Source organism: Bombus fervidus, chromosome 6 (genome assembly GCF_041682495.2).
Source record: "Bombus fervidus isolate BK054 chromosome 6, iyBomFerv1, whole genome shotgun sequence".
Lineage (NCBI taxonomy): Eukaryota > Metazoa > Arthropoda > Insecta > Hymenoptera > Apidae > Bombus > Bombus fervidus.
Window position 1 is genome coordinate 9,737,804 of NC_091522.1, and position 26,180 is coordinate 9,763,983.

General features: G+C 38.6%; 1 protein-coding gene across 5 annotated transcripts in view; it reads right to left on the reverse strand.

The window, feature by feature from the left end:
* The window catches only part of Kn (EBF transcription factor knot), a 96,138-nt gene that overhangs the window by 37,142 nt on the left and 32,816 nt on the right, over positions 1–26,180 (reverse strand). For all 5 annotated transcript variants that reach the window (XR_011799990.1, XR_011799989.1, XM_072004827.1 and 2 more), the window contains exon 6: positions 25,613–25,681. Coding sequence is in view for 3 of the 5 variants with exons in the window: in XM_072004827.1 (XP_071860928.1) it covers positions 25,613–25,681 (69 nt within the window). In the remaining 2 variants the exon portion in view is untranslated. The remainder of the gene's footprint in view (positions 1–25,612; positions 25,682–26,180) is intronic.

Consider the following 26,180-nt stretch of genomic DNA (forward strand, 5'->3'; position numbering starts at 1 on the left):
GGTGCATACATTGTGTAGAGCCACCCTTCTTGACAACGACGCCCCAGTAACACCCCCCAAGAGCCAATAATACCGCGTACTAGCGGGCTACTACGACGGCTTATTATTTTCCTACGGCTCATCGAACCCAGTGTGCTTGCTATCAATTACAGGACATTCCACGCGCGACCCCCTTGCTGGACTTAGACGGATCAGCCTAACCAGAATCCCATCTGGTAAACTTTTACGTTATGCCCATTTAGCCACCACGATGACTATTCGACGGAGGATAAGGGAAACGAGCTTCAAGGCGTCAATTTTACGGTTAACACGTAGACTGTCACGGTGAACATCGATGACCCATATTTTACTAAATTTTTTTAGTATGATACAAAAAGTTGGATTTCAAGGATTAACAAATTTTCAACAATAATTTAAGTAACATCGTCGGAGAAAAGTGTGCAAATATGACATAATATTTTGCAAAAATTAAATCTCTCGCGAATAATATTTGGAATTGGTCAATGCTGAATTTGAATATAACTATTACTCAAATTTTAAATTTTTATATTTATATAATATATCTATCAATTACACAAGAAGATAACTATTCCTTTTAATCATTAGCTTGCTATTAATTCATATATTTTAGTCAAATTCGTGTAAATCAATCCAAGTATTCACATGTTTATAAATTTATCACAGGGTAGTATGATTAATGTTAAACAATGCATTCCAGTAATAAATCTACGTGCTCCACTGATATTATGCCGCATTTTTATGAGGCACCTTGTTTACAACGTTACGACACATACGACATACCGCAAGTGAATATCTTAAAAAAGGTTAAGCGCGTTTCAATGATCTTATGGCCTTTATCATTAGTCAGACAAGGTCTTAGAATCAGGACAGCCATGTACACTCTAGAGAGTTTCGTAACTAGAATAAGGGGTGAAGTATCTGAGTGTACCTGATTTAATGATACGTTTATTTTATGGAACAACGTGCTTCGCATACTTCTACACTTCTCTGATCGGTTCATTGATACAGGTTAGAAAGAAATTCCCATTCTGAAGTACAAACGAGAAATTGTATATCCTGATGCGGCTTGTCAAACGTACTTACGGAATCTAGAATAATGTAATGCGTAGTACGCACAGGAAGATTTGATATCATCAAACTTGGGATAATCTTGAATCGCGAACGAATGATCGAAGCTACCTGCGCAGTAGGAAACCGGTTTCACGCGACACGATATTTTTTCGCTCCGCGCATCATCAATGCATCACGCCGTGAAGATTGACTGATTGAACGTAGTACAGAAGTTAAAGTCCTCTTTATTCGATCCTGTAGGTTCTTCTACAATTGAGTTTATAGACATACGAATGTTATTAGAATAACATCAATCTTATTAACGTTATAAGTATCAAGGTGATCTTTTAATTTTTTATGTTTAATTTGTAATTTTTTAAAACATTTTTACTGCCATTCGAAGTAGCTGAAGCGTAATTTTTCATCCATATAAAGTTATTTAAATGAAATAAAATTTGTACAACGCGTAATACAGGAATTAAGTTATCGCAAGATTGTAATTTGTAATTGAATGCTGATTGGTTAAAATGACACTGCAGCAAAGACCTAACGGCTACAATGTTAGGGAACGTTCGATTAGATTAGGGTGGATTAGCCAATCAAAAACTACAATACTGCGAACCCTCTACAACTAGTAGTGACATTTGATGCTGCAGGCACTCTATTAGATTTGCGCCGTAGTTAACGTGATACGGAATCGAATGATCCGAGTTCTCTCGAAACGATTTTCGGGAGCCAGTAGTTCTGCTATCGCTGAACGAAGTTGCGATTTAAACGCTTAAATTTCATACACGCCAGGGCAACCGTGTAATTGAATTCAGTATTCTTGTATTACGGTCGAATTCATTTGGTTGAAATAATACAATCATATCTCATAAAAATCATACGAATATCAAAACTCCAACTAAAATCTATAGGATGCGTTCTAGTAATATTTTATTACTCCAGTACGATGAACACGAATTGTAAGAAAGTATCATTATAAAAATACACGTACAATGATATAAAATATTATTAATAGTTAAACATTTGAAAATATTATTAATAGTTGATTTTTTATTTCTGACAATATCGACAACGTTTAGACTAATACAAAATTCCTAAGATATTTTTTCATGATTATATGATTTTATAGATCATTTTATGGAAATAACCAGTTGCCTGACAATGTTAAAGGTGTGTAAAACAAATTGTGTAAAACTCCATGTATAGACAAAATTTACAAGAAGAATCAAAAAGAATCTTAACGAAGAATTAAAAAATACAAACAAAAAGCCCATTTTTCAAAAAAAAGATTCATGTCTTCACCACTGTCATCTCATCCCAATCAAATAGAACGTTCATCAAACGATTTATTCACACGTACGCCAGACAATAATACATAGTTTTTCCTTTCAGTTACTTCTACCATAACACGGCTGGTAATCGAAATTCTATTTTCTACGTTCCAATATCGAAAGCACAGAGAAAAAGTGCACGTAATCATAAAGATAAGCGAATCAATCGCTTGTTCCTCTAACAGCGTGTTATTACAGGACTGAAGCCTGGCCATTCCATGTTAGTAGTATCCTGTTGGTATACTATAATCTGAATTTTATGCCGGTACGTATACCGACGGACGTGTCTATCGAGGTTGATATCAAAAGCGGGCAGAAAAGGTGCGTGAAGGCGAACTGGCGTCACGCGACCTGCACGTTCGTTTACGCGGGTGTGGCGAGAATGAGTGGTAGCGAGCAATTATCTTCTTATCTGTTCCGTGCAACCACGATGGTACAACCCGATGCCACGAGCCAACGCCACCACGAAAGTCGTTTTCGCCACTGGTTTTTAACAGGACCTTTCCGGTTTGGAGAATTCGGCGCTTAAACCTTCGGCCGGTTTTCCGATTAACATGCTAATTGGCACGGCAACCCTTTAAACGGCCATTTCAAAAATTAGGGGATGCGATCTGGCTCTGGTTCAGGGAAGACGAACTGGCGCGGTTTCACGCACCGTTGCGGATCGAATTTTATCGCCGGGGTTTCAGCCGACCATGCTTTTTTTCCTTGGCAAAATGAGTTTCGCTAACGAGTTCCTTTTCCATTAAAATTAATGAGCCTTTTTTTTCTAAAGAGAAATTATGTGTTACATGCATGTAAAAATGGTGTGTGATTAATATGTTCATCTGTGGAGGTCATGTTTATAATCAATTAAGGGAATCTTGATAACAGGTTGATTGAGTGTGTAATAAGTAGGCCAGGGCAAGCAAAGCATAACAGCAAGGAGTATGTCATGTAAAGTAAGTTCAATCGATTTGTTTTGTGTGTATCTTTTTTCCGTAATTGTACATCATATTTCCAGCTATATAGAAGATTAATTTGGAAATTGTTAATTTAAGTTTAGAGATTGAAATCTTGGACCTTGCTTTTAAAATGTGAAACATTTTATATAATATGCTTGTAATGAAGTAGAAGCTGAGAATAAAATTACAATAATATTTTATTTATCGAAATTTATTTATCAAACCATATATGGAAATTTTTAATGATTAATACCAGTAAAATTTCAAATGATTCATATTTTGTACAGTATCAATGAACTTTAACGAAATATAAATTTTGCAATATTCTATGAAGATGGAACTAAACCTATGCCATCTGTTCGAACTGCACGGCATGCTACGTTGTCAGTCATGTCCACCGTTCATTGACAACACATGTAGAGGGAAACTCAATCTTACAGGAAGATACCTAACACCGTTGACGCTACCCTCAACCACCCTGTGGGCAACAAAAGGGCAAAAACCGTATTCGGTCGGTCCCATCCCCTTTTGACGTGTTCGTCTCCTCCTTCCGAACGAACAATTAACTGAATTTGCATTATATCTCTATCGAATTACTAGATCCTTATTATCGATAAAATTGGCAATTTGCCGGAGAGAGCAATACGGACGTAGAAGTAGAGCGAGCCATGTGTTCGTTTCATATCGAAATTATTTCGTATTGCAGCAATATATCCATTTGTAGCAATAGATATATTTTGTTATAATGTGAGAACATTAATATAATATAGTCACTTAGTCATTAGAATTAGCGGAATTTTTTTGTTTACATACTAATATTTTGTGGCAGTCTTATAAAAATGCGTTTTCTTTTTTTTTTTATTAATATTGAGTACCTGTTCAGTTCTAAGAATTTTTATTTAAAGTAATTTTAAAACAGAATTCAAAAATTTTATATACTTAGACATATTTTTTTATTTCATATACGTATATTATACGTTTTACTGCATATTACACTTCCATGTAATCGGTGCGATGGTAAAGTATAAATGTGGAAGAGATCAATTTTTAAATATATGACCAACGTGAAATGTATTAAGGAAGAAATGATGTTCGCTTTCCATTGAAACGTAGATCATTTTTCCATTGTACTGTTTTCAATTAGGCACGATTTTTACAGTTCTGCGCGCTAGCAGCGGTAGCCAAAAAGTCCAGTAGCAGGAGAGGGAACAACAGAGGGTGGCTAGACGATCGTAGCGTTGGCAAAGTGTAATGGTGTAACTTGATACACGGGGTATACGCCCCTCTCGCACACGTCGTTCAACGAGCAATACCGCTATCGCCACCAGACGAGCCATGGCCAGCTTGTGCGTTCTGCATGCTCGTACGTGTATCTATGCGCTTCGAATTAGTCATGGAGAGGCAATTCCTGATAATAAAATAAGAGAGGAGCGTAACCGATTATCATGGTTAACGAGCGTCGCGAAATTATCGTAACGGCCTGTTTCGCGATTATCGGACAGCGCGATCGTTCGCGATTCTTCGTACGCTCCATTGTTTTCCCCTATATCGAGAGCTAGTTCGGTCGATATCGTTAGAAAGGGTGGTTAATTAGTCACGATTGGTGTCCGCATAATTTACGATCTGATGGCGCAAAGATAAAGATAGTGAATGGCATCGTAAGCGACGACTTTTTGTTAAGGGTTGATCAGGTTACGATAAACGTTCCAAACGATGCTACACGTTCGTACATTTGATCGTTTCGATACTTTTAGTGCTAGAAAAGTTTACGAATCTCAATTTCAAGATTTTTATTATTTTTTGGTCTCATGCCAACCGACTAGTCATAGAAAAACTTTAACGTTCCAATTTAATTAATTGGGTCATCCTCTCTAATTCGACAAAACGACATTACAAGAAATATTGCACTACGATAACATTCCCAAACGAGACTACGCATATACAGTATATTTGATTATCTTGATATTTCCAGAGTTATATATTTCACGTTCATATTTCAGTTTTACGTTTTTTTTTTTTTTTACTATCTTCAGTTATGAGTCATGACTGGTATCGAAAAGATTTATTTCAATTTAATTGACATAATGACGCTGCCAGTAACGATATTGAGCGAGAAATCTACAGTTGGATTCCAAATCGACGCGTACAAATTTCCCTGTTCACTCGTGTACGTCTTACTGCCAGAGGCGTCGCCTTACTTTGGGTTACCCGGCACATTAACGATAATACATGCACATAGCTGCAACAAATGCCGCATAAACGATAGTGCGATCCACGTGGCAGCGTAGGCGCAGAAGGGCACAGATGGTCGCCCTAGGCACTTACCAGTTACCACCACCCCGCACATTGCCCCTTCGGTCAAAGGGATCTAAAGGGCCTTGGCTGGCCACTAACCGTATTTATTCACGGGGGTGACTGAATTTACCGAACAGTCGGAGGATAAGTCTTGCCTGGAGCACGAGAAGCGTCTTAACGCCACCAAGCCTTTCAGAAGTCGATCTAACATTCATCGACAAGCGCGTTCAACCTCTTTGCTGTCTCTGTCATCGGGATGAGTGTTTTCATACACCTTTCGTTTAAGTCACTGACACCGTTACTCCGACATATAGGTGTATTCAATTACAATAATACGATGCATGCTGTGCGTATAATTTTAAAGATATACATCTTAATTTCAATATTTATTATATGGATCATATTTTCTTTACATGAACTTCAATGATTTGCAATTATTTTACATTAAACGTATTAATTTTTATCACACTGATTGCATAAAAATTGTTCACTTGACTTTTATTTTTATTTAAATACTCTAAGCATTGAAATTCACTAAATTTTTTTCGAGATATATATTAGAATAGATGTGTGACATATATACAGAGAGAGAGAGTCTGAATTTATTAAATATATTACTATGAATATAATTTTTCTTTTCCGAAAGTTGCATAAATATATAAAATTTATTAAATCTGCAAGTCAGCTGTTATTTAATAACGACAGGACGATAATCATAGATATTAAAAGAAATATTTCTATAATCTGACATGTTCTATCACGTGCTCTTTAGCCTCTCGATATATAAGTGCGCGTCAATGTATTGGTACACACACATGTGCACACGAAAACGAACACGTACCAGATCACCACCGGCAAGTGGTCAGAGCAACAGATAAGTTTGATTTATTTTAATTTCTCACCGGCAACGCAGCGGGCCTTTCATGGGGATTCCCTGTGCTCCTGTGAATTATTGCGAAGTTATTTTCTAGCTCGTATTGATTTACGACCGGGATTTCGGGGCATCGCGAACACTTTATCGTCATTACAGGTGGGCGAACAGGTGTACCGGGAGTTGAAAGAGTTGTCAATGTTTGCGAGAGAAATTTTTCAAAGAGCTGTGAATTTCGCGCCACTAGCCGATGTGCCGTTTGAATTTGCTTATTGATGGAACTATTAGTAGTAGTATTTTTAAACGTATTTTTAAACTGCTTTTTTTCAACGGTAACAATTTTTGATAACGAAAGTTTCAGACTGTTTCTGAGAACTAAAGTCTTTACTTCACGTCGGATGAAACAATAAATTTTTTATTATTGAAATGATTTTCTATCAGCTGATCGTAATATGAATTATTAACGCAGGATTCCTTTTCTTACAATAATTCAAATAAATAATTTTGTTCGAACGAGTGGAACATACCGTGATAATATTTTTCTTTTCAAAGACACGTACAAGTATTTATACAATACTGCACACTTGGTTAGACAATTGCGGATGATTCAGTGAAATAACGCAGAGAACAATTTTTGAAAATAGATACACGGTGTATTTGATGCTTGTAATATTGAAATTTATAGCCTATAGCTCGAGTAGCGATAGATATTATGTTGTTTACTAGTTCAGTCAGTGACAATCATAATGAAAATTGAATACACAATACCGCTATCCTTTTTATAACACCAAAGAATAGTTTATACTCATGAATCACATTATACGTCATAGAGCGATACGAACTTTCATAATTGAATATTGAGAACCGAATCGTTCTATTCATTAGCGACGTCAAATCGATTTTCAATCGCGGAATATAGCACCGTGTCGAAGACGTTAACGTAGTTTACAATGTAATAACGGTTTATCCGTTTTCGATGTAACGCAGTTAAGATCGCCTCGAATCAATATGAATTCGATTAAGGCATTTGGCGAGACCAAAATTCAACCAGGTAATTTAGTTGCTGTCTCTGTAATAGCAATCAACCGCGTTATGCAGCGGTAAATGGAGAAGCTCGGAACTGAACGCGTGTATCGCTCGCGACTCGGTTAAATTCGATACATGATTAATTCGATAGATTCTCATTGTCAGTCGCGTATGAAAGAGGGAACGCGCCGTTTCTTTCCGCCTTTAGGGCCTTAGTTTTCTTCGTAATCGTCTTGTCGTGCGCCATTTGGCAGGCAAAGTAAGCGGAGAATTAATCGGAACTTAATTACCAGGTTAGGCGGGTACTTGTTGCAGCAAAGCGGAGGCGTCTAGTGTACGCGGCGTGTTAGGGTGCCGTAGCGTAATAAGATTCCCTTTAATGGCATTACACGCCTCATTGGGACTTGCCAAGTCCGAAGTTTCCGCGACTTTACGCCGTGTTTGACTTAACCGGAAGTTACTACCTTTCGATCGGCCACTGTACGAACAAAGTCGAACCGAGGGGTTTAAGTCTCTTAACGGATTACGAGTTACCGACTAAATAAGTCTTAGGAACTTGTACCAACATTTTACAAAAAGTATTATCTTCGCTGAGGATATTTAGAAATCGAATATATTCCTGATATATAGTAACCTGATTCAAAGTATTCAAACTCTCATAGAAATCTTCTGTGAACATATTATATGTGTTATATGGAGCAAATTGAAATTTTATTAGCTCAAGATCCTTTCGAATAGTTTCGCAAGCCATTACATACGTATATACGAGATGTTCTAATAATTCAAGTTTCTTTGTATGTAATAATTGAAATTATAATTGAAAACATCGATCATTGCCTTATTTGCCAACAAAACGGTTTATTAAATTCATAAGCGAAGTTACAATTGAAAAATATAAAACATTACGTGTATATCTTGTGTACTTGTCATAATACAGAAGGTATTTGATGACCATATAAAAGCATCTAAGGATACAAAATTATGAAGCTTTTTTTGGAGAGAAACTCTATAAAAGTGAGTAATGTTCATTCCATGGAGATAAACTTCTCGGTTTGGACACGATCATCTCTTAATGATGTTTCTTCTTTCGATCGGAGAATTCGTATTTAATGCGATACTTTGATGGCATGAAATCGTTCTGGCGATGTTCGCTGAATTTAACGAAGCTAGTAAATCGAAAATCGTATTTGGACAATTGCGCGAAAAAGCATGTCAGTACGCTGATTAATTACGCCATCGAAGCGTGGTCGGATGAGTTGCAGCAGGCGTAAGAAAGGCATGTCGTCGATCGGTCAGCAATTAATTAAAGCGTCACTTGAATTTACAACGACTGCCGACTGCCCACCAACGAAGGCGATCAAAGCTTCATCTCGGCATTACGATCTGGCAGGCGGCTGTCGACAGGCGCGAAGAAGCCGCACACCGCGTCGATCCCGCGTTCGTTCTGATGGCTGACAAAAACTACCTGAACGAAAATCCAGGTGTCGAATCGCGCAGGAGGGACAGTTGGGACGCTCTAACCAACGAGACAGCCCGGCGTGACCATTGGTCCGGGAAACGACCTTAAGCGGCCCTTATCTGGATTCAGCGACCGTTCGTGAAATCTCCGTAGGAAGCCCGACGGGCCCGGCAAGAAACGTCCAACACACATTTAATAGCTTAATTTATAATTCTCGCCGCAAGAAAAAGATACCCGGTGAAAGGGCAGAAGAGGGGGAAGACGGGGACGGACAGAGAGGCCGAAGCAAGACGAAGCAAAACGCAAAGGGGACGATAGAGATGAAGAATGGAAAAAGGGAAGAAAAAGGGGGGAGGCTGGATAAAGCTGGATCCGTCGTATCTTCGTAAGAAGAAACGGCGAAGAGGGAAGAGATCGAAAGAAGCGCGAGGCAGAGAAACGGAGTCACCGAGAAAAACAAAGCCACGAAAAGAAAGAGGGAGAAAGGGAGATACAGAGATCGTGCGCCTAAGAAGAAGAAGCCGGTGGAAAGAAGTTAAAACGGAAGGAATGCCGACGCCGCCGCTTGCACCGATGGAAACGGTTCGACAATGCGGTGCGACGATCATGGACCTTTATATGGAGCGTCGTCCCCGTGGGTGGTCCCCCACAGGACGTCTTACCAGGCGTCATCCTGGATTCATCGGGACGATCGGCGCGTTGAGAACCACCGATCGCTAACCTAGAAGGCAGCGGAGAGTGAGATCGAGCTGCGACGCGCACTGAATCACTCATCGTGTGCTTAGTTGTCGTCGTTGTCGTTCGCGTCGTCCGTCGTTCGCCGTTCCGTCGTTCGCCGCTTGCCGATCAACCGTTCTCCGTACCGAAGAGGTTTACCAGAGGCGAGCTATTAACTCACGAGCACTGCTACCTTCTACTATTCTACAAGGCTACATTATTTACTACACCGCTACTTGTCCACGTAAAGTTATTATGGGACATCTCGGCACATGCTGCACTCCCTGTGTCTACTTCGATTTGAACAGATTGTTACGATCGGAATCTCGGTATCGTTAATCGCTGCTGTCAGACTTTTTGTCCGCAGAAAACCAGGCGTCATCCTGGATTTAGAAGGAAATCGTTTCCTTCGATGGTTCGTCTTTTCGTCATTTACGTAGGTAATTCCATGACGTTCACGTGTTAACACGTGGACGAGTTTCTGGATGAAGCGACCGTGACTCTTGGACAGCTCCTCCGAGACGTCGATATTCAGCCGATCAACCGGACACGTGTTTTTTACTTATGTAAGACTGCTATTAGTTGAACGGACGGTTGGAGCCAACGACCGATGCTGCTCATTGCGAACCGGCCCCCAAGTTTCTCTTTCCTCTCTTCTCTTTCCAGCTTTGTTCGGGCGCGAGCGAACGCGCCGGTAGAACGACGTCAGGAAAGAAACAAGAGAGAGCAAGAAGGAACAAGGAAAGAAGAGAAATCCAACGAGCTGGCCGAAGCTATTCTCTGAAATCCGGCGATTCTTTCGGGCGTCTTCGGAGATGATATTTGCTCGGATCAATCCATATGGTCGCCATGGCAACCGGTTAGCCTGGCTTGTCCACCCCCGTCGTCCAAAGTCTGGAAAGCCGGCCGCCGGCCCAACGAATGGACGAATGGACTCGGGGGTGCGGTGCTGATGGCCGATGGTTCGAGGCAACTCGCGTTCCGCGAAGGGTGGACATTGCCTCACGATATACTTTCCTTCCCGAGAATCTTTGCGTTCTTCTACCAATTCAATGAACGAAAATCTATATATGTATACGTACGTATCTTTCGATCCCACTCACTCGCTCGTTTCTCTGGCCTACACGGATTAGATTGAACGAAACCCAATAGAACCAAATGTATTCATGAACCGTTGTTTACAAAACTGTCCACGTAGTTTCTTTCGTCCCCATCTTTGGAGAATCTTTGTCCCTTCTTCTAACCATATTTCCTGCACCATTGTTGCAATGCCCGTAATGGCTTTTTATCGCGTCTTCGCTCATTTGTATTTCTTTTTGTTTTCTTTTCACTTTTCTTTAGGTATTTAGGTTTTCTTTTCACTTTAATTAGCTATTTACAAAGAAGGAAAGTATTACAAATGTAATATTCTATGAATGTATAAAGGAAGAATTTATTAAAATTTGTACGTGAATAATTATTTTATAGACCATCAAAATATTGCAGTTCTTCGATAAATGAATAAATAAGTTTAAGGCTTTAATATTTTACACTTTTTCAAGTTTATATGCCAAGCATGAAAATCCGGAGCGGTGAAAAATTAAAGAACTATTGAAAGAAATATAGAAATAGAATATTTAATTCTCTAATAGGATTAACCTAATTTCTAATTTTACAATGAAAATGTGGAAAATATTTCTGCCCGTCAATCGTTACCTCAAAAGATATACAACTATCAACTTTACCAGATTATTGCACTATTTTCACTTCTAAATTATACTAGTGTACAAAAGTTTTTAGTCAACTAGATTATTCACTTTATATCCGGAAGAATCTTATCTAATATTGGGTATAAGAGTATAAGTAAAGATAATTAATAAGAGTATCAATTAAAATTCTTTAAAACATCTCTTGTAGAATATAGAGCGAAAAACTTATGCACGTGACTGTATAGCACCTCATATTTCTAGTGCTTGCGTTCGTATGAAAAACACTCCTCTTCCATGTCATTGGCAGCGTTAATGAGTGCCACTAATAGCATCGAGAAAAAGAGGAAGCGTGAACAGGACCTCGGTCGACTCGAATTTCGTCGAAGGAAACCAACTTCTGGTTATGCTCAAAATGAAATTAGGCAATACGGACGTCTTGAGGAACGAGACTGTATCTGAGATATGCGTCGACAGATGCGACAAGCTATCCTCGGCATCTACTGTCGTGAGAACCTCCGCGGGTATTCTACATGCAAATTTATAGAGATCCTTCGGACACCAGCGCTTCGAAGGGAGATGTATCCTCGAGGGACCAAAGACACCAGGACTAAGAGCGCTTCCTTGTACTGTCACTCTGCTCCGTTCGAATCAATCGCATAAATCTTGACGCATCGATCGTCCCTTTCGGTAACACGTTCGCCTACGAAAAATTCACTTGTCCGTGCTAGAACGTTCCAGAAAAATGGTAACGCCAAAATATCCTTGTTTGATACGAACCTGCGTGTACGTGAGAAAATATTCTTGTAATTTTTTGCAATATTCGAACGAGTAATATTTTCCAATAAATTTAATATTGGTTAACTTATTCAGTTTATTTTCCTAATTTTGGAGATGTTGGGATTTGTTCTTGCAGCTGTGAAACTAATATGAACATCATATAAATTATACGATAATTTTAAAATATGTATATGCGATGTATATTTAAATCCTACGTTGTAGAAGAAGGAAGATAGAAATAAGATTTTCTGCAATACGATTGATTGAATCTATGAACGATAGAATTAAAAATAATGATATTGCTTTTATCTAAAACATCGTTCACGTAAAATTCATAGCAACCTAGCAAACAGATTCAGAATCTTTTGCAGCCCTTTCCCCTTCTTTCAAAAACCACTCCAAACCTTTCGTATAGATTTCGTATTTCCTTCGTGACTTATCTATGGTTTACAGGTCGATTCTCCGATCAACCACTTGTTGACACACGATCGGCATAACAGAGACATATGCAAGTTCCAAGAATTTGGAGGATAAATTTGTCGACATTCTGCACTGAATAAAAATGGCGCGAGGCAGCGAGCTTTAGTACGTGACGGATCGACGAGCGAGCGATACCGATCGAAAAAAGGCGTTCGAGGTCGACCGAGGAAGATTCCAGAGTTACGAACCCACGGGATCCGCAAGCAACAATCGCGCTTACTATTTTCATCCCGGTTTGAGTCCGGGCCGGGTAGGCTACTGCCCGAAGGGGGCTGCCAGGCGCACGATCCCGACGAGATAGAGCAGTGGATCATCATTAACCGGATGGTCGCAAAACCAGCGACGGCTGATTGACAGGCGCGCAAAGACTTCCCGTTTTTCCTAAACCTGCCTTTTAGTTCTCGGTACGGCGAAACCCTTCTGCGGAGCCGGGAGAACGATATACGTCGGCCGATGATGAAGGACAGATCAAACGGTGGGAGGAAAGGATTCCGAAGGGAAGGGGGTTCGTGGGGTGCCAAAGAAAGAGGAGGGTGCCTTAGCAGTTCCTCGGAGCTGATGGACAGCCAAGAGGCGCCAAGCTATGCCAGCTATTCGCCTCTTATTTTATGCTGTCTCCTCGACAATTTAACGAGCCTGTGTTTGTGCATGCAGCCACGCGTGTACGTGTTACGCCTGTGTGCTGCCAATAAACCGAGACGAATTCCGAGATACCGATCGACTACTTTGATATGTCGCTAGTCTTCTGTACCGTCTACGATTCGTTTTCGTGTAAATAGGTACACTATCCGTCAAAAGTATCTGCAGACTTACATACATATTTTCAACAAGACGTAATTTGGTTACAAAATTATGGATCAATTGAATCGTAATGAGTTTGTCCTCGATATAACTATTTATGATAAAACGTTATTACACGATTGAATTGATTTTTAGAAATTAATATGCAATAATAAGAGTCTTATTTATAACTGTCATACCTTGTGGAAGCATTTTGTTAGTTGGAAGGATCTTTATTATCAGGTCCTTTAATTTTAAAAAGGCGAGACAATCGAACACAGAGACAACAGTCTATTAATCGTAAGCGAAAAAATCGCGAAGATTTATTCATTGAATCAGAAGTAGCTTGGTGCTCTGTCGGTGAAGGAGAAGTTCGTTTTTTGGGAGAAAGTAGGTACGGAGAAGTCGCGTGAATTGATCGTTCGAAACGCGCGTTCAAGACCGAAGTACTTTGTAATCGTCCACCCTCGACCACCTTTTGCGACCACACGGAGGTCACGTACTGATCGATGCCGAGGTTATCGCAAACCGCATGACTCTTGTAATTTCAAATAACAGTTGATTCTTGATTGTTCATTAACTAATTTGCAAAACTAATATTTCTATTTGAATTCATATCTCTAATAAAAATGCGAATTAATTAATCAAACTCGCCCTTTACTAGAATATTCATTTCACATTAGATTGTATAGTTTGAATAATTATGTTATAAATATACAGTATGATATTTCATAAACATAAAAAGAATAGAGTTTTGTAAGTGACATTATAATTATCGAAATCGAAATTATCGAAAATTGCTAACATTAATAAATATTGCAATTATCAAATTCGTCGAAATGACGAATTTCAGATTTCTTTCTGCTACATTATAATAGAATATTTTCCTGATGTTAAAAAACTAGAATAAAAACCTCCAACACAATCTACTCAATTCATTATGTCTTAACTACCCTTTGTTCAAAAAGTTGTTCAACTGTTCATTCGACGATTAACAGCGTAATTGTACAAGCGTGAAAGCGTTGTCCGATAATCGGATGGACAGTTTGGTAGAAATCCTGATTGCCGAGAACAGATTTCGACAATAAGATGACACGGTTGTCTCATCGCATTACGCACGAGCTCAAAGCATTCGAGGCATTAGTGCGTGGCTGGTGTTTAGAGGCCCTAGAAAGTAATTGAGTTGGCCACGCGACTCTTGAAGTGGCTCCCTACCAACGCTACGAAGCGGGTTCCCTCCAGGCTCTTCTTCTCATTGGTAACCACCTGTTTTGAGCGGAACCCACTCTCTTTATTTTCCCCCTCTCTATCATTCCCTCTTTGTATCTCTCTCTTTCATTCTCCTCTACACGGGTATAGAAAAATACACACTCGTACACGCATTGGTTTGGCCACTTGAAATTCACGTTCTTCATTGTACGAAGAATTTGACATACGGCCGATGGGCGCCACCGTTTTCCAACCCCTAAAATCATGCACCACCACTCTTCTACCAGTCGTCGTTGTCATTCTATTATAGCCCGCGCATGGATGCTCCCCGTAATCTGTTTGTTCGTTTTCTTTATCGAGATAAATAAGTCCTTCAGTGCGCTTGTGCGCTCCTTTCTAAATTGAATCCTATCAGTCGGAGTATGGCAAGTCTATATTTGCTAAAGGGTCTTTATATCTTTGATTAAGAAATTAGAACTTTTAAATACACACGTGGGTTGTATTCTGTGCTGTCATATGTCTACCAGTGATATTTCTGCAATTAATTTTTTCTTTCTCAAGTATAGTTGTAAAACGAACAGATAACATTTACGACTAGTAATAAGAAACACGTTAGAGGAATAGTATATAAATGAAATTTGTATTCTTAAAATTTGAAATCTTTAAAATCATATTCTATGAAAAGATCACTCTATAAGAAAATATTAAGCTGGTCTACGATACTTCAAGTAATACTCAATACGTGTACTTCTCTACTCACACAGTTCGCATTACCTGGCACAATATACTCTTAATATAAAGAATGACATTTACATCGTACTGGATGCTCATCGATGGAATACTTCTTTTACTTCAGTTTCGGAGGAGGCATCGTGACATCGTGAAATCTTAGTAGAAATAATAGAAGATAGGTTCGAGTAGAAGTAAGAGATCGATTCCGTAGAGCAAGAGGAGGAAGGTAAGGGTGGCAGCGTGGAGGACCGAATGCCATTTAGAGTCATCCACCGTGTCTCAATCTAGAGGCACCCTTCCAGGCATCGGCGAGCCGTGACGGTTGGCATCTGTTCTGCGGGCCGAGACCCCAACGAGGATGGCAGAAGCAACGCCAGCGGCAGCATATAACGCTACAAAATGCCAAGGGTCCCGTCAGAACGTCTATATGCACTAGAACGTTCAAAATGATCCTGCAAGCATCGCGCCACTACATTCTCGAATGATTTCACCTATCAATAAACTAGAGAGCCCCGAATCGTTTTCTGAGTAATTGGTTGCTTGATCCCTGACTGACCCTGATTGAAAGACAAGTACTATTGTTAACATAGGGTACAAACTCAAGGGGTGTTAATATGGGATGTCACTTTTCCCTAATTTTGTAAGAAGAAACAGTGGAATTATGGATATAACCCTTTTAATACAGATTCCTTTTTTCTCGTAAAAATTGATATCGATGGGATGTTTAAATATGAAGAAGAGAACCTGCTAAGTATTGTTTGTTCATCTGTTTTTGTTTTAACGTCGCTTAACGACTAATGTTAGTATTTTAGTAATGAATCTTCCAATTATTGCAAAAAATGTTTGACTACCATACTTACTCTTGTTTGAAGAAAATGATTACAAACTTCTCTATTGATCTCCCAATAATTACAATACATTACAATAATTACAATAATACAATATTACAATAATTTGAAACAATTCCTTTCTTACAATTCTTATACATTGAATGTAATTTGGAACAATTTACAAAAATGATATCGAAACAAATCACAGTCAAAGTAAAATGTTAGATCGCATCGGATCTAAAAGAAAATCTGGAAATTCCTTTGGTTTTGGCAACGATGGCGGGAAGAAAACTGGCGAGCGACAGGAAGAAAAAGAGAATACCTCTGGTTTCTCGGAAGGTAGATCGATGGCGATTTTTCACTCACTTAGCTCGGCGCGCATCAATATGCATTAAGCTGATCGGTTCTCCCTATTGGCTTCTTCTCTTTAGGAGCAATAGCGACCAAAAACGTGAACGAAGAGAGAAAGCCAGAACGACGGAAAGAGGGTTATGCAAGAAGGACTGTTCTCTCCCTCTTTCTACCCCTTTCTTCGACAACGTGGAGAGGGAATAAGAAACAAGCGCTGTGCGGGAAGCTGTTAAGATATTCTTCGAAAATAAGGATACCGTATCGAGGTAATTCTCGGTAGGTAGAATAACCGTAAGGAAATCGAGCCGAAGTCTCGGATACGACTAAGATTCCACGGGCTCTACGACACTCTTGGGTACGTTTTGGTATCTGTCTAGGCTCCTCTGTAGTCACGGCCCAGGATATCCTCGCCACTTTTCGTACAGACGGTGAGCCAATCAGCGTCCACTTGTGTCAAGACTTTTGAGAAGTTGCGAGTTTTCCAACGGAAACCATGCGATTCTCCCGATTCTAGTATTCCTATGGCCGGCTGATATCAGACGTCTTTAAATATCGTATTACTTTTATTGAAATTTGAAATACTTGCAGGATATAGTGATAGATTATTTAGTATTAAATTGTAGATATTTGTGCAATTTTTTTTTTTTTACCAGCTTATTAAGTACAGCTTATTAATATTGTGAGTATGAAAGAAAATTCGAAGGATTTCCTTAATATTTTCATTTTTTCCGAGAGTCTAGACAATTTTACGGAAATTGAAATATTTTGTAACATTCTCAGTAACTACTTTTTTATTAATCATGGAAACTCTTTTTGCATCTTTGTCTTATGCACTGAATTTCTATTATCTTCGCTACCTTGTACTATCCTAACACACCTTTTATACTTCGACAAAGCAGTATGGAAATTATATTCTTCAATTATATATTTACGCAATTTTTCCGAGTTCTCTTAGTACTTGGCCCTCAATGGATTAACTTTAATGGATAATGTCGTTGGTTAAGTTTGTTATATACCATGTTTGACGTGTATCAAACGAAGAACAACAATTTTTCACTTAACGTGTTGAAACTCGACTTCAATTCGCTCGTACAACGATTAATCGTGATATTAATACATTACTGAAATCTTGAGAAACGTAGGGTGAAAATGTATATTTCTACTGAGGTTGTATGACAAGATGCATTAAATGATTCGCATAAGCAATTCGAAAACCGATCCCACTGATACATAATGGATTGACAGGAGTTAGTTTAGCATAAGTTTTCCATTAGCAGGCTGAATAGATCGAGATATCGATAATATCCAATATAGATTCCAGTCGTATTTCGCGAGTGAAGCGTGTGTTTTAGGTGCCTTTCTCCTCTTCGGACTTGCCACAAGGATCCCGCATACTTGTCGACAGAAACAAGGTATATTCCGTAAATTTTTTGGTGATTCGACTAATTGGACGAATTTACGAGGTAGCCAGTCCATCTTTGGCCCATAATACCTGTGATTCCTTTTATCTTGTAAATACCGAAACGGGAATCTCTCGGAATTTCTAAATTTTACGTTGAAGAAGAAGCAATGGTACCGACATCGATAGAATTGTAAGTCAATTGCGTAAAGTTTTAATTAAACATCGACGAGCATGTTTCGAGCAAAACTTTAGAACGTGGAAAAAGATGTATTTAAAGAAAAAGGATTGCGTCAAAATATCTTTTCCAATATTTGGATTCTTGAACAGGGAACGAAATTTGGAAAATAAAAATATTCTCAATATTTTGTAAAATAGAAATCGCTTTACGAATTAAATAAAACATTTATTAAGGAGCACAGTTCTTTAAAACAAAACAAAATGAAGTTCAAATATTTAATACTATAGTTTAGTAGTTTTTCTAGAAATGAAGAAAAATTGGAAACTTCGGAAGTTTATATTTCTTAACAATTTCGATATCTGTAAAATGACGACTCAAACTGTTGTGTATTTACCTATAGACATACATATCAGAATAAAATTTCAGATATTAATTTAACACGGAATGTCCGTATTTAAAAAAAAAGGGATTTTGATAAATTATTTTTTTTACTGTCTATAAATATGCAGAAAATAATTCTCTTAATAATAATCAAAATTATTCAACTAATATCGATAAATTATTTGCTATTTACGGTTCTTTGATCAATTCATTTGATTCCTCGTGCGCAACGATTATCGGCTGCAATTTTCTGGTTGGTAAAACCAAAAAATAATTAGCCGTGTAAATATACCGTTATTTATCCGACGATTTCCCGGCCGAGCGATCGGTCGTTCTTGTTTCTATAGAGGAGCGTGCACGCGCACTTTTATCCATTTATTTTAGGGGCATATCCAGAATGAAGGGTGTGATACCCCTACAATGGGGTCCCATATGCTTCGCGTACGAGAACGAGTACCACCACTGAGTGTGTTTTGATTTCTTTAATAGTCACGTCAGAAAATAGTTCTTTTAGGATCAGTCAACTTGCAAAATGCTGAATAATGTAACACGATTTGTTTTACCTTCCGACAGCTATGTATACAGATGCAAATTCCAACGATATTGCTCAATTGGAAGATTCTACACTTCTATTTAGTACACTTGGTGTCTATAATGTTTAACCGTTTAATATTTAAATTATAAGATATATTTTAAGTATTTAAGAAATATTCGGTGACCCGGAAAGTTCATTCCAATTTTTAAGGAATTTGGTTCACATGAAAGGTCATATTGAAAAGTTTTTCGTGGAAAAACCTGAGAGGTTCTTGAAGGATGGAATATTCAAGTTGCGTGAAAGATGGAGAAAGGTTATGGAACAAAATGGCACCTATATAATTCAATGAATGTATATCGAATCGAAATGTAAATCGGAACGAACTCACCGGGTGGCCCAATAGTTATTATAGAAATATAAAAAAAAATCGTTATGATCTATAAAATATATCCCAAAATACTGAAAGAAAACAAGCTTCGATCTTATTCTATTACCAATTCTTGATGTAACATTACTTTTGCTTTTTTTGTTACACATATAATAATCTTTTAAACGCATTTCTCAATTCCTTTATTTAGAATTTAATTCTTGCTATAACATTCGTAAAATATTATATCCAATTTTCAAAGGAACACAACGTAATTTTTTTATACTTTACGTATCATAATATATTATGTAATTTTTCATATTTTGCGTGTTATAAAATTGATTCACATTTCTAATCCTTGAAACAAGCAGGAGGGATCCCTCGTTCTACAATATTTATGCCGATTCCGTAGCCCGTGGAACAGATTCGCTGATAAAACTCGTGTTTCTACGTCTTAATTAGCACAACCAATGGCACCCGTGTAAAAATTGAAAGAAACAAGGGGCGTTGTTCGGCAGAAATAGTGGGTGAGTGAGATTTCCCACTGGATCGTTTGATTCGACCAATGAATAGCAAGCCCATTTCAGTATGCATCGCGTACGTCGTTCGCTTAATAAGTTTTCCTTATCGATGTGTGTCATCTACGAGCAGGCAACCAGAGACCCGTCATTATCGTCCCTATCTCGGTTGATAGTTTTCATCATTTCCATCCAAAGTAGCGGTGCACAGCACACACGCGGTACTTACTCGTTAGGTGGAACAGCATTAATGCTGCGTGGTCTAACATGTGTCGCTGATTGCACGCACTTTCACCTGATTAGCTTTTAACAGGACGTCAAAACGTTTTCGGTTTTTTTACGACGTCTGACATGTACAACCCGTGTTCCTTAATACGATTGTCATATTAATTACTTGTTTCTATCTTTTACGGCAATTTATAGTCCCTAATGAATACGCATGATCTTTCTTTTATTGTTTTTAAAATAGTTCTGTCGTTCCATTCCATTACCAGTGTGTAGAATATGAATGTTCGTGCAAATTCATGCTTTTACGAATAAAATCGGAGAAATGTAAATTAAATTATTATTTATCGTTCTTTAAAACGCAAGAACTAGAAAATAATGTATCACGAGAAAAAATGAAAGGGAACGATAAATATTTATGTCTATGTTTTCGTATTAATATCGGAACCTCGGCTCCAACGTTGAAAGAGTTTTCAGCATTCTGCAATAATGCTTGCGCCAGAAATTCTCTGACTGCCCTTGATATCGAGTCCATACTGATGGAGATTCGCGGCAAGGGTGCGAGACAACGTAGCACGATTCGGTCAAATCTGCATGCATTAACGCCACAAGCGCGACTGATTGACAATCCGTGTGTCATTGTGACGTCAGTCAAATCGCTCGAGCATCCTCGACCAATCGCAATCAATTAAGGTAACGATTGATTGTTACGCGTTTGGACTCGACGAAGGGAATATCGCGAGCCGGTATTTATGTGGATGATAGACGTGCCATTGAAAATCACAATATCGCCATCGACGAGGGACCAGCTTAAAGCTTCGTATATCTAAATGATCGTTTTTATAACATCTTTTTTATGTATCTATCTGATGTTCTTTCTTATTTTGCTTCTAACAGGTGAACGTTGATATTTTGTTTAGCGTTTATCACTTTCACTATTACTCTTGTATACGTCATGCCCACGCAATGTGTTTGAAAGTACAATCCTAGTTAGGTTTATCTTCATCCTTATTAGGACATAGTTTGGAAGAAGCAAAGAAATGGGCGGTGTATTAGAACAAATAAGATAAAGAGATAATCAAATTTTTGGCCAAAAATGTAACACTTCACTTTCTATTTTTGCTTTCCAATCTTTCTTGCAAGATACCATCTAATTTTCCATTATTTGATATTTTAATAATCAAAGTTCTGCTGTACTTATATTTCCTTGGTTCTCAGTGTTTTGACATTTGTGAAGACTCATTCATTACGCTCACCAGGCTCGTAATGCCAAATTTCCTCGCCACGTATTTGGCCTTTCGAACAATTTCAAAATATACATATATCTTCCTGTTCACGATCGTAGTAGCGTTCATCGCGGTATTAATCGGGCAGGGTGGCATTTTCCCCGTGAAAAATTCAACCGTGTCGTCCCCTCGAAGGGGCCATACGTCCAGGAAAACGAAACGATCGTCGTCGCGCGCCACCCGAAATGGAATCCGTCAAATTGACGGAGGGTATAGAGCGTCACGGCGCGCTGAGGGTCGCGCGAGCCTCGAACGAGCACAGAGAGGAAACGGTTGCAGTACGAACCGGAGGGCTATGATCGATGTCCCGAAATTAAGGGCTTGCCCGCCGAGCGAAATAAAGTTAACCAATCGGGCCAACGAATGGCCCGTTTGGTCGTTATTGGCTCTGGCAGTTCTGGTCCGAGTTGCGACGACCCGATGCCCGATTTTTTCACGCTATCCCTTGTTTTTCGAGGGGGTCGCTGGGCTATGCCGATTGCAATTCGAGAAAGAGTGATATAGGGACGAGAGGCATCACGGTGAATCCAGGAACTGGTCGCGGATGGGGGAGAGGATTTTCGTAATTATGGAACGGCGTTGGTCCCCGGGGATTCGTCAGTCGACGGGAAAGCCCCTGGCTCTGCACGGCCACGACAATGCCATTTTAATTATGCATGTTAATTGGTTTCCGAGTCCGGCGTAATACCAGCTTCTCTAGGACTATTCTCGCGGTGCATCTCCTCTTCATGTTACTGATCGATGCGTTGTATTCATCGATCGACTGATCTATACTTTTCCAATGAAACTTACAGCGAGATAGGGTTATTTCAGCAACCTAAGGTTTCGCTTATCTTAAAATTTTAATTCAAATATAAATTATATACAATATTATGCTGAATCGATATGCGTGTGTACGGACCAAAATCACAACGAAGATCAATTTTTCACGTTAAATTTATTTGCGGTTGAGAATAATTGAGAAGTCAATAAGCATGTGGCGAAAAATATAACGTGAGAAGAAAACAATGTACAACCTTCTGTGAATTTTTCCAAGAGAGAAATTACTGTGGACTTATGTACACTTGAGCTATTCGACGAAGTATTACAATTGGTCTTGGTTTCCTTGGTCTCTGATCGACTGTTCCCTTCAACGCTCCGTAAGGGAAAGTGATGGGGTGAAAAAATGGCCACGCTTCGATATAGCAATCGCTTTTGTTTTTTGTACTTTTTTTTTAGTGAGATATACACGATTGATGGGGGCTGCGTTGTACTTTCTGCACAGCTGAGTGAGCATGTCACAATCGGCCAGGGCCGCCTCAATCAAAGTGGCATTGATACCCTTCGCTCCTTCTCTCGATCGGGCCCTCGCGCTCTCCATTGCGGTTTTGTTCGAGACCGAAAATCTATTAGCCTACCAACGTATATACACATATTTTCTACTACATACAGCAACTCTGTGTGAGAGAGAAACTGATTTTAATACCAACAAATACGAAAAACCACCATACGAGTTCAATTCCTGGTGAATTTATTTTCTAGAAAATATACACGAAATATTGTTTACTCCGTACTTTCTAAAATTAAAACTATTTGATAGCACTGAAATATCTAAATAACAGATGCATTAACCGCTGATGTAAAAACTACATATTAACAATTGTATGTACTTTAAAACATTCCCATCAAATCGTTGGAATTAAAATCTATGACGAATATGACACATGTAGTATAATTTGTACTAATTAACAATTTCTTGTAATCAAATATTTACGACGTTATTGTACCATGATTTGAAGAAATTCGAGAAATGATATTAATCTTACACTTAAACGCATTGATTTTAGATGATAGCTTGAAATCTTTTCGTAAATATCACGAATACTGTCTATGGTAAATACATGATAAACATAATGCGCATGCTAAATGAATCTTCTAATTCTATAGTTCGTACATTTAGGTACTCTACGCCAGGCACGATCTACCACAAGCCAAGTTAAGAGACATAGTTTAGGGTGGCGCTCGATGTGACACGCGACCGCAACGTGGTTGTGCATTTACATTATATCGCGGTTTATACGATGTTACTTAGGTGCGTGCGTGCTGTGTATCGAAGCAACATTTTCGAGATTAATTTTTCTAATGCTTTCGTCAGACAAGTCTTGTTCCAATGGAAATTTATTGTGATACAGCTAACACAGTAACATAGTCATCCTACCAATTTTAATTAAACAAGAAGTGAACCTTGCCAAATTATTAAAAAGATCTCAAGACTATTGATAAATTTAACGGCATTTAGAATTATGGTTATAGATAAATATAGAAAATGTTTTGATTAAATAATAATATATATCTTAGAGAACTTTCGTTACGTATTCTTAACAATCGTAATATTCTTTGTTAATATTAAACGATGGTAAGAGAATTGGAAACATTGTCTCGGTTATTCATAGTAACATTCACCTATTTTGCTACCAATATATTGACAAACCTTGTTTCAGTATCAATCTGTTGTTGCGAAGAGGGATCACTTTTTCTTCGAAATTTCCAATATCAGATAAAACACTTTGATACCAGTTTCTCGAAATGCGCGAATAAGTATAAAATCCATTTTCTCAAGAACTATAAACAACACCTATGGCAGATCATTGCACTTAAATCCAGGCAGAGAAGGATTCGAAAACACTGCAAGCTGCAGAAAAATAGTTACGTGCAAGCCCAGTAGGCTTTGCCTGTCACCTACGTGTATCACATATCCTCCGAATAAGGATGAAAGCTCCGAGGCGACGTTGTATCGAAAACCGTAGGTTGAGCATCCCTGAGCACAAGATGTCCTCCTGAAGACTATCTCGGCCTTGGTCCCGCGGGAAACCTCTTCCTTCCTACCGTTCCTATCTCAGGACACTCTATAGCCTATTCAGATACCAGGCTCACCCTACTGCTACCATGTTAGCCAGCTTGTGAGGAAGAGAGAGAAAGAGAGAGTGAGAGAGAGAGAGAGAGAGAGAGAGAGGAGGGGAGAGACTGTTGAGCGAGAGAAGGGGCGAGAAAGGGAGAGAAAGAGTGTCTCTGTATTTCCAAGGACAAGCAACACCATGTAGAACGTGGAGGAGGTATAAGTACGCCTGAGTATTCGAGTGCTCTTGTACCTTGCAGTCTCACCACACCTCGTAGGAAACGTATTTTGCAAGCCTAAATATCACGGGTTTCTAGTCTATGCGACGCTATCTTGCAAGTGGGTACCTTCGAGAAGGAGTTATCTGGCCCCTTATTTCGCAGATCGTTGAGAAGCATGATAGCAAGGGTGGCAAACTGATATCAGAGTCGTTGACGTCTCTATGAAATTCGACTGTATATGTATACACTACCATTCATAAGAATCCAGACACTTTGATCGATTTGTGGTAATCGTGTCTGAATTTGATCAAAGTATACGAATTAATGATGGATTAATAATTTGAGGACTGGAAATCATCGCGGTGTTAGTCAAGATTTTGAGAGTTTGGATTTAGCCAGGTATTTCAAATCTTAGAGGTATCATAAAGGTATACCATAAAGGGATGATAATCTCATGATAATTTCATAATTAGTTACTTTACTTTCTGTCGAGATATGTTTTCATAGCTCGAAAAAGTATAATGAACTTTTTATAATAATAAATGAAGAACATTATTTTATGAAGACTAGAAACGGACTGAGCTAATTCATCAATTTTTCTTATGGTCTACTAGAAAGCCCCTTAAAAACACAGGGTGTTTTTATTCAATACTAAAAAGATACTGTCGTATGAATGAAAAATACTACTCATGTAATAAGTGTATCTTTCAGTCGAAAGATCGATAGTACTAATGTAAGTAAGATAATAAAGGCGAGTATTCTAGACACGATGGCTTCGAGTGTTAACTCTGTTGCGTTCTGTCATCATTCTAGGCTCAATTCTATTTTTTATTCTTAACAAACTTTTTAATTTTATGAAAATTATAAATTATGAAAGAATCGTTCTTAATATCCATAGTTTCGTGTTCTATATGCGTATAAAATAATAAAAATCCTGTTGCTTATTAAAACGATATTAACGGATATAAACGTTGATGGTTCGCAGCAGAATTAATAAAACTTCACGAAACGAAAACGATACGATTCGATATTATCCAAAACGATATTATCCACTCACCGATCGATGATAACAGGATCGCTTGGTGTTTCGTTTCGGTTTCCGCAGCTCTTCTTATCGCAACATCGACTATAACAAACAGAAGTCAGGTGGATCAGAGACTAGTATGTCGCAATTTCCAAATATTTCTTTATTTATCCGTGGGGGATGCATTCCTTTTTCGACTCAATTCAGTGGGTCCAGAGGGTCAGAATTTTCGAGGTCGTCTAAAAACTATATAAACCCTTGGGACTTTGTAAGTTTGGGGGTGGAGAGTAGTCAGACCGAAGTCCCATGGGTCAATGAGTCAGCCACCCCCAAAGAATGATTGCACCCCCGTGTGTCTCGTTACGTTTATGGTTTACCACCGCAAGGGTGGCTGCATGCATGAAGAGTAGATTCTTTGCTCTTCGGCCGTACGTGTTTGCATACAGTTAGAATTGCCACTAAAGGATGAAACTATCATCGCCGTGTCAAACAAATTAAAGTTAACATATTTGCATATTTCAGGTATACGATCAACGTTACCTTCATCTTTAAATTCACACTGTTATTTGAGATAATTGTTAAACGTCGATAACTATTATTA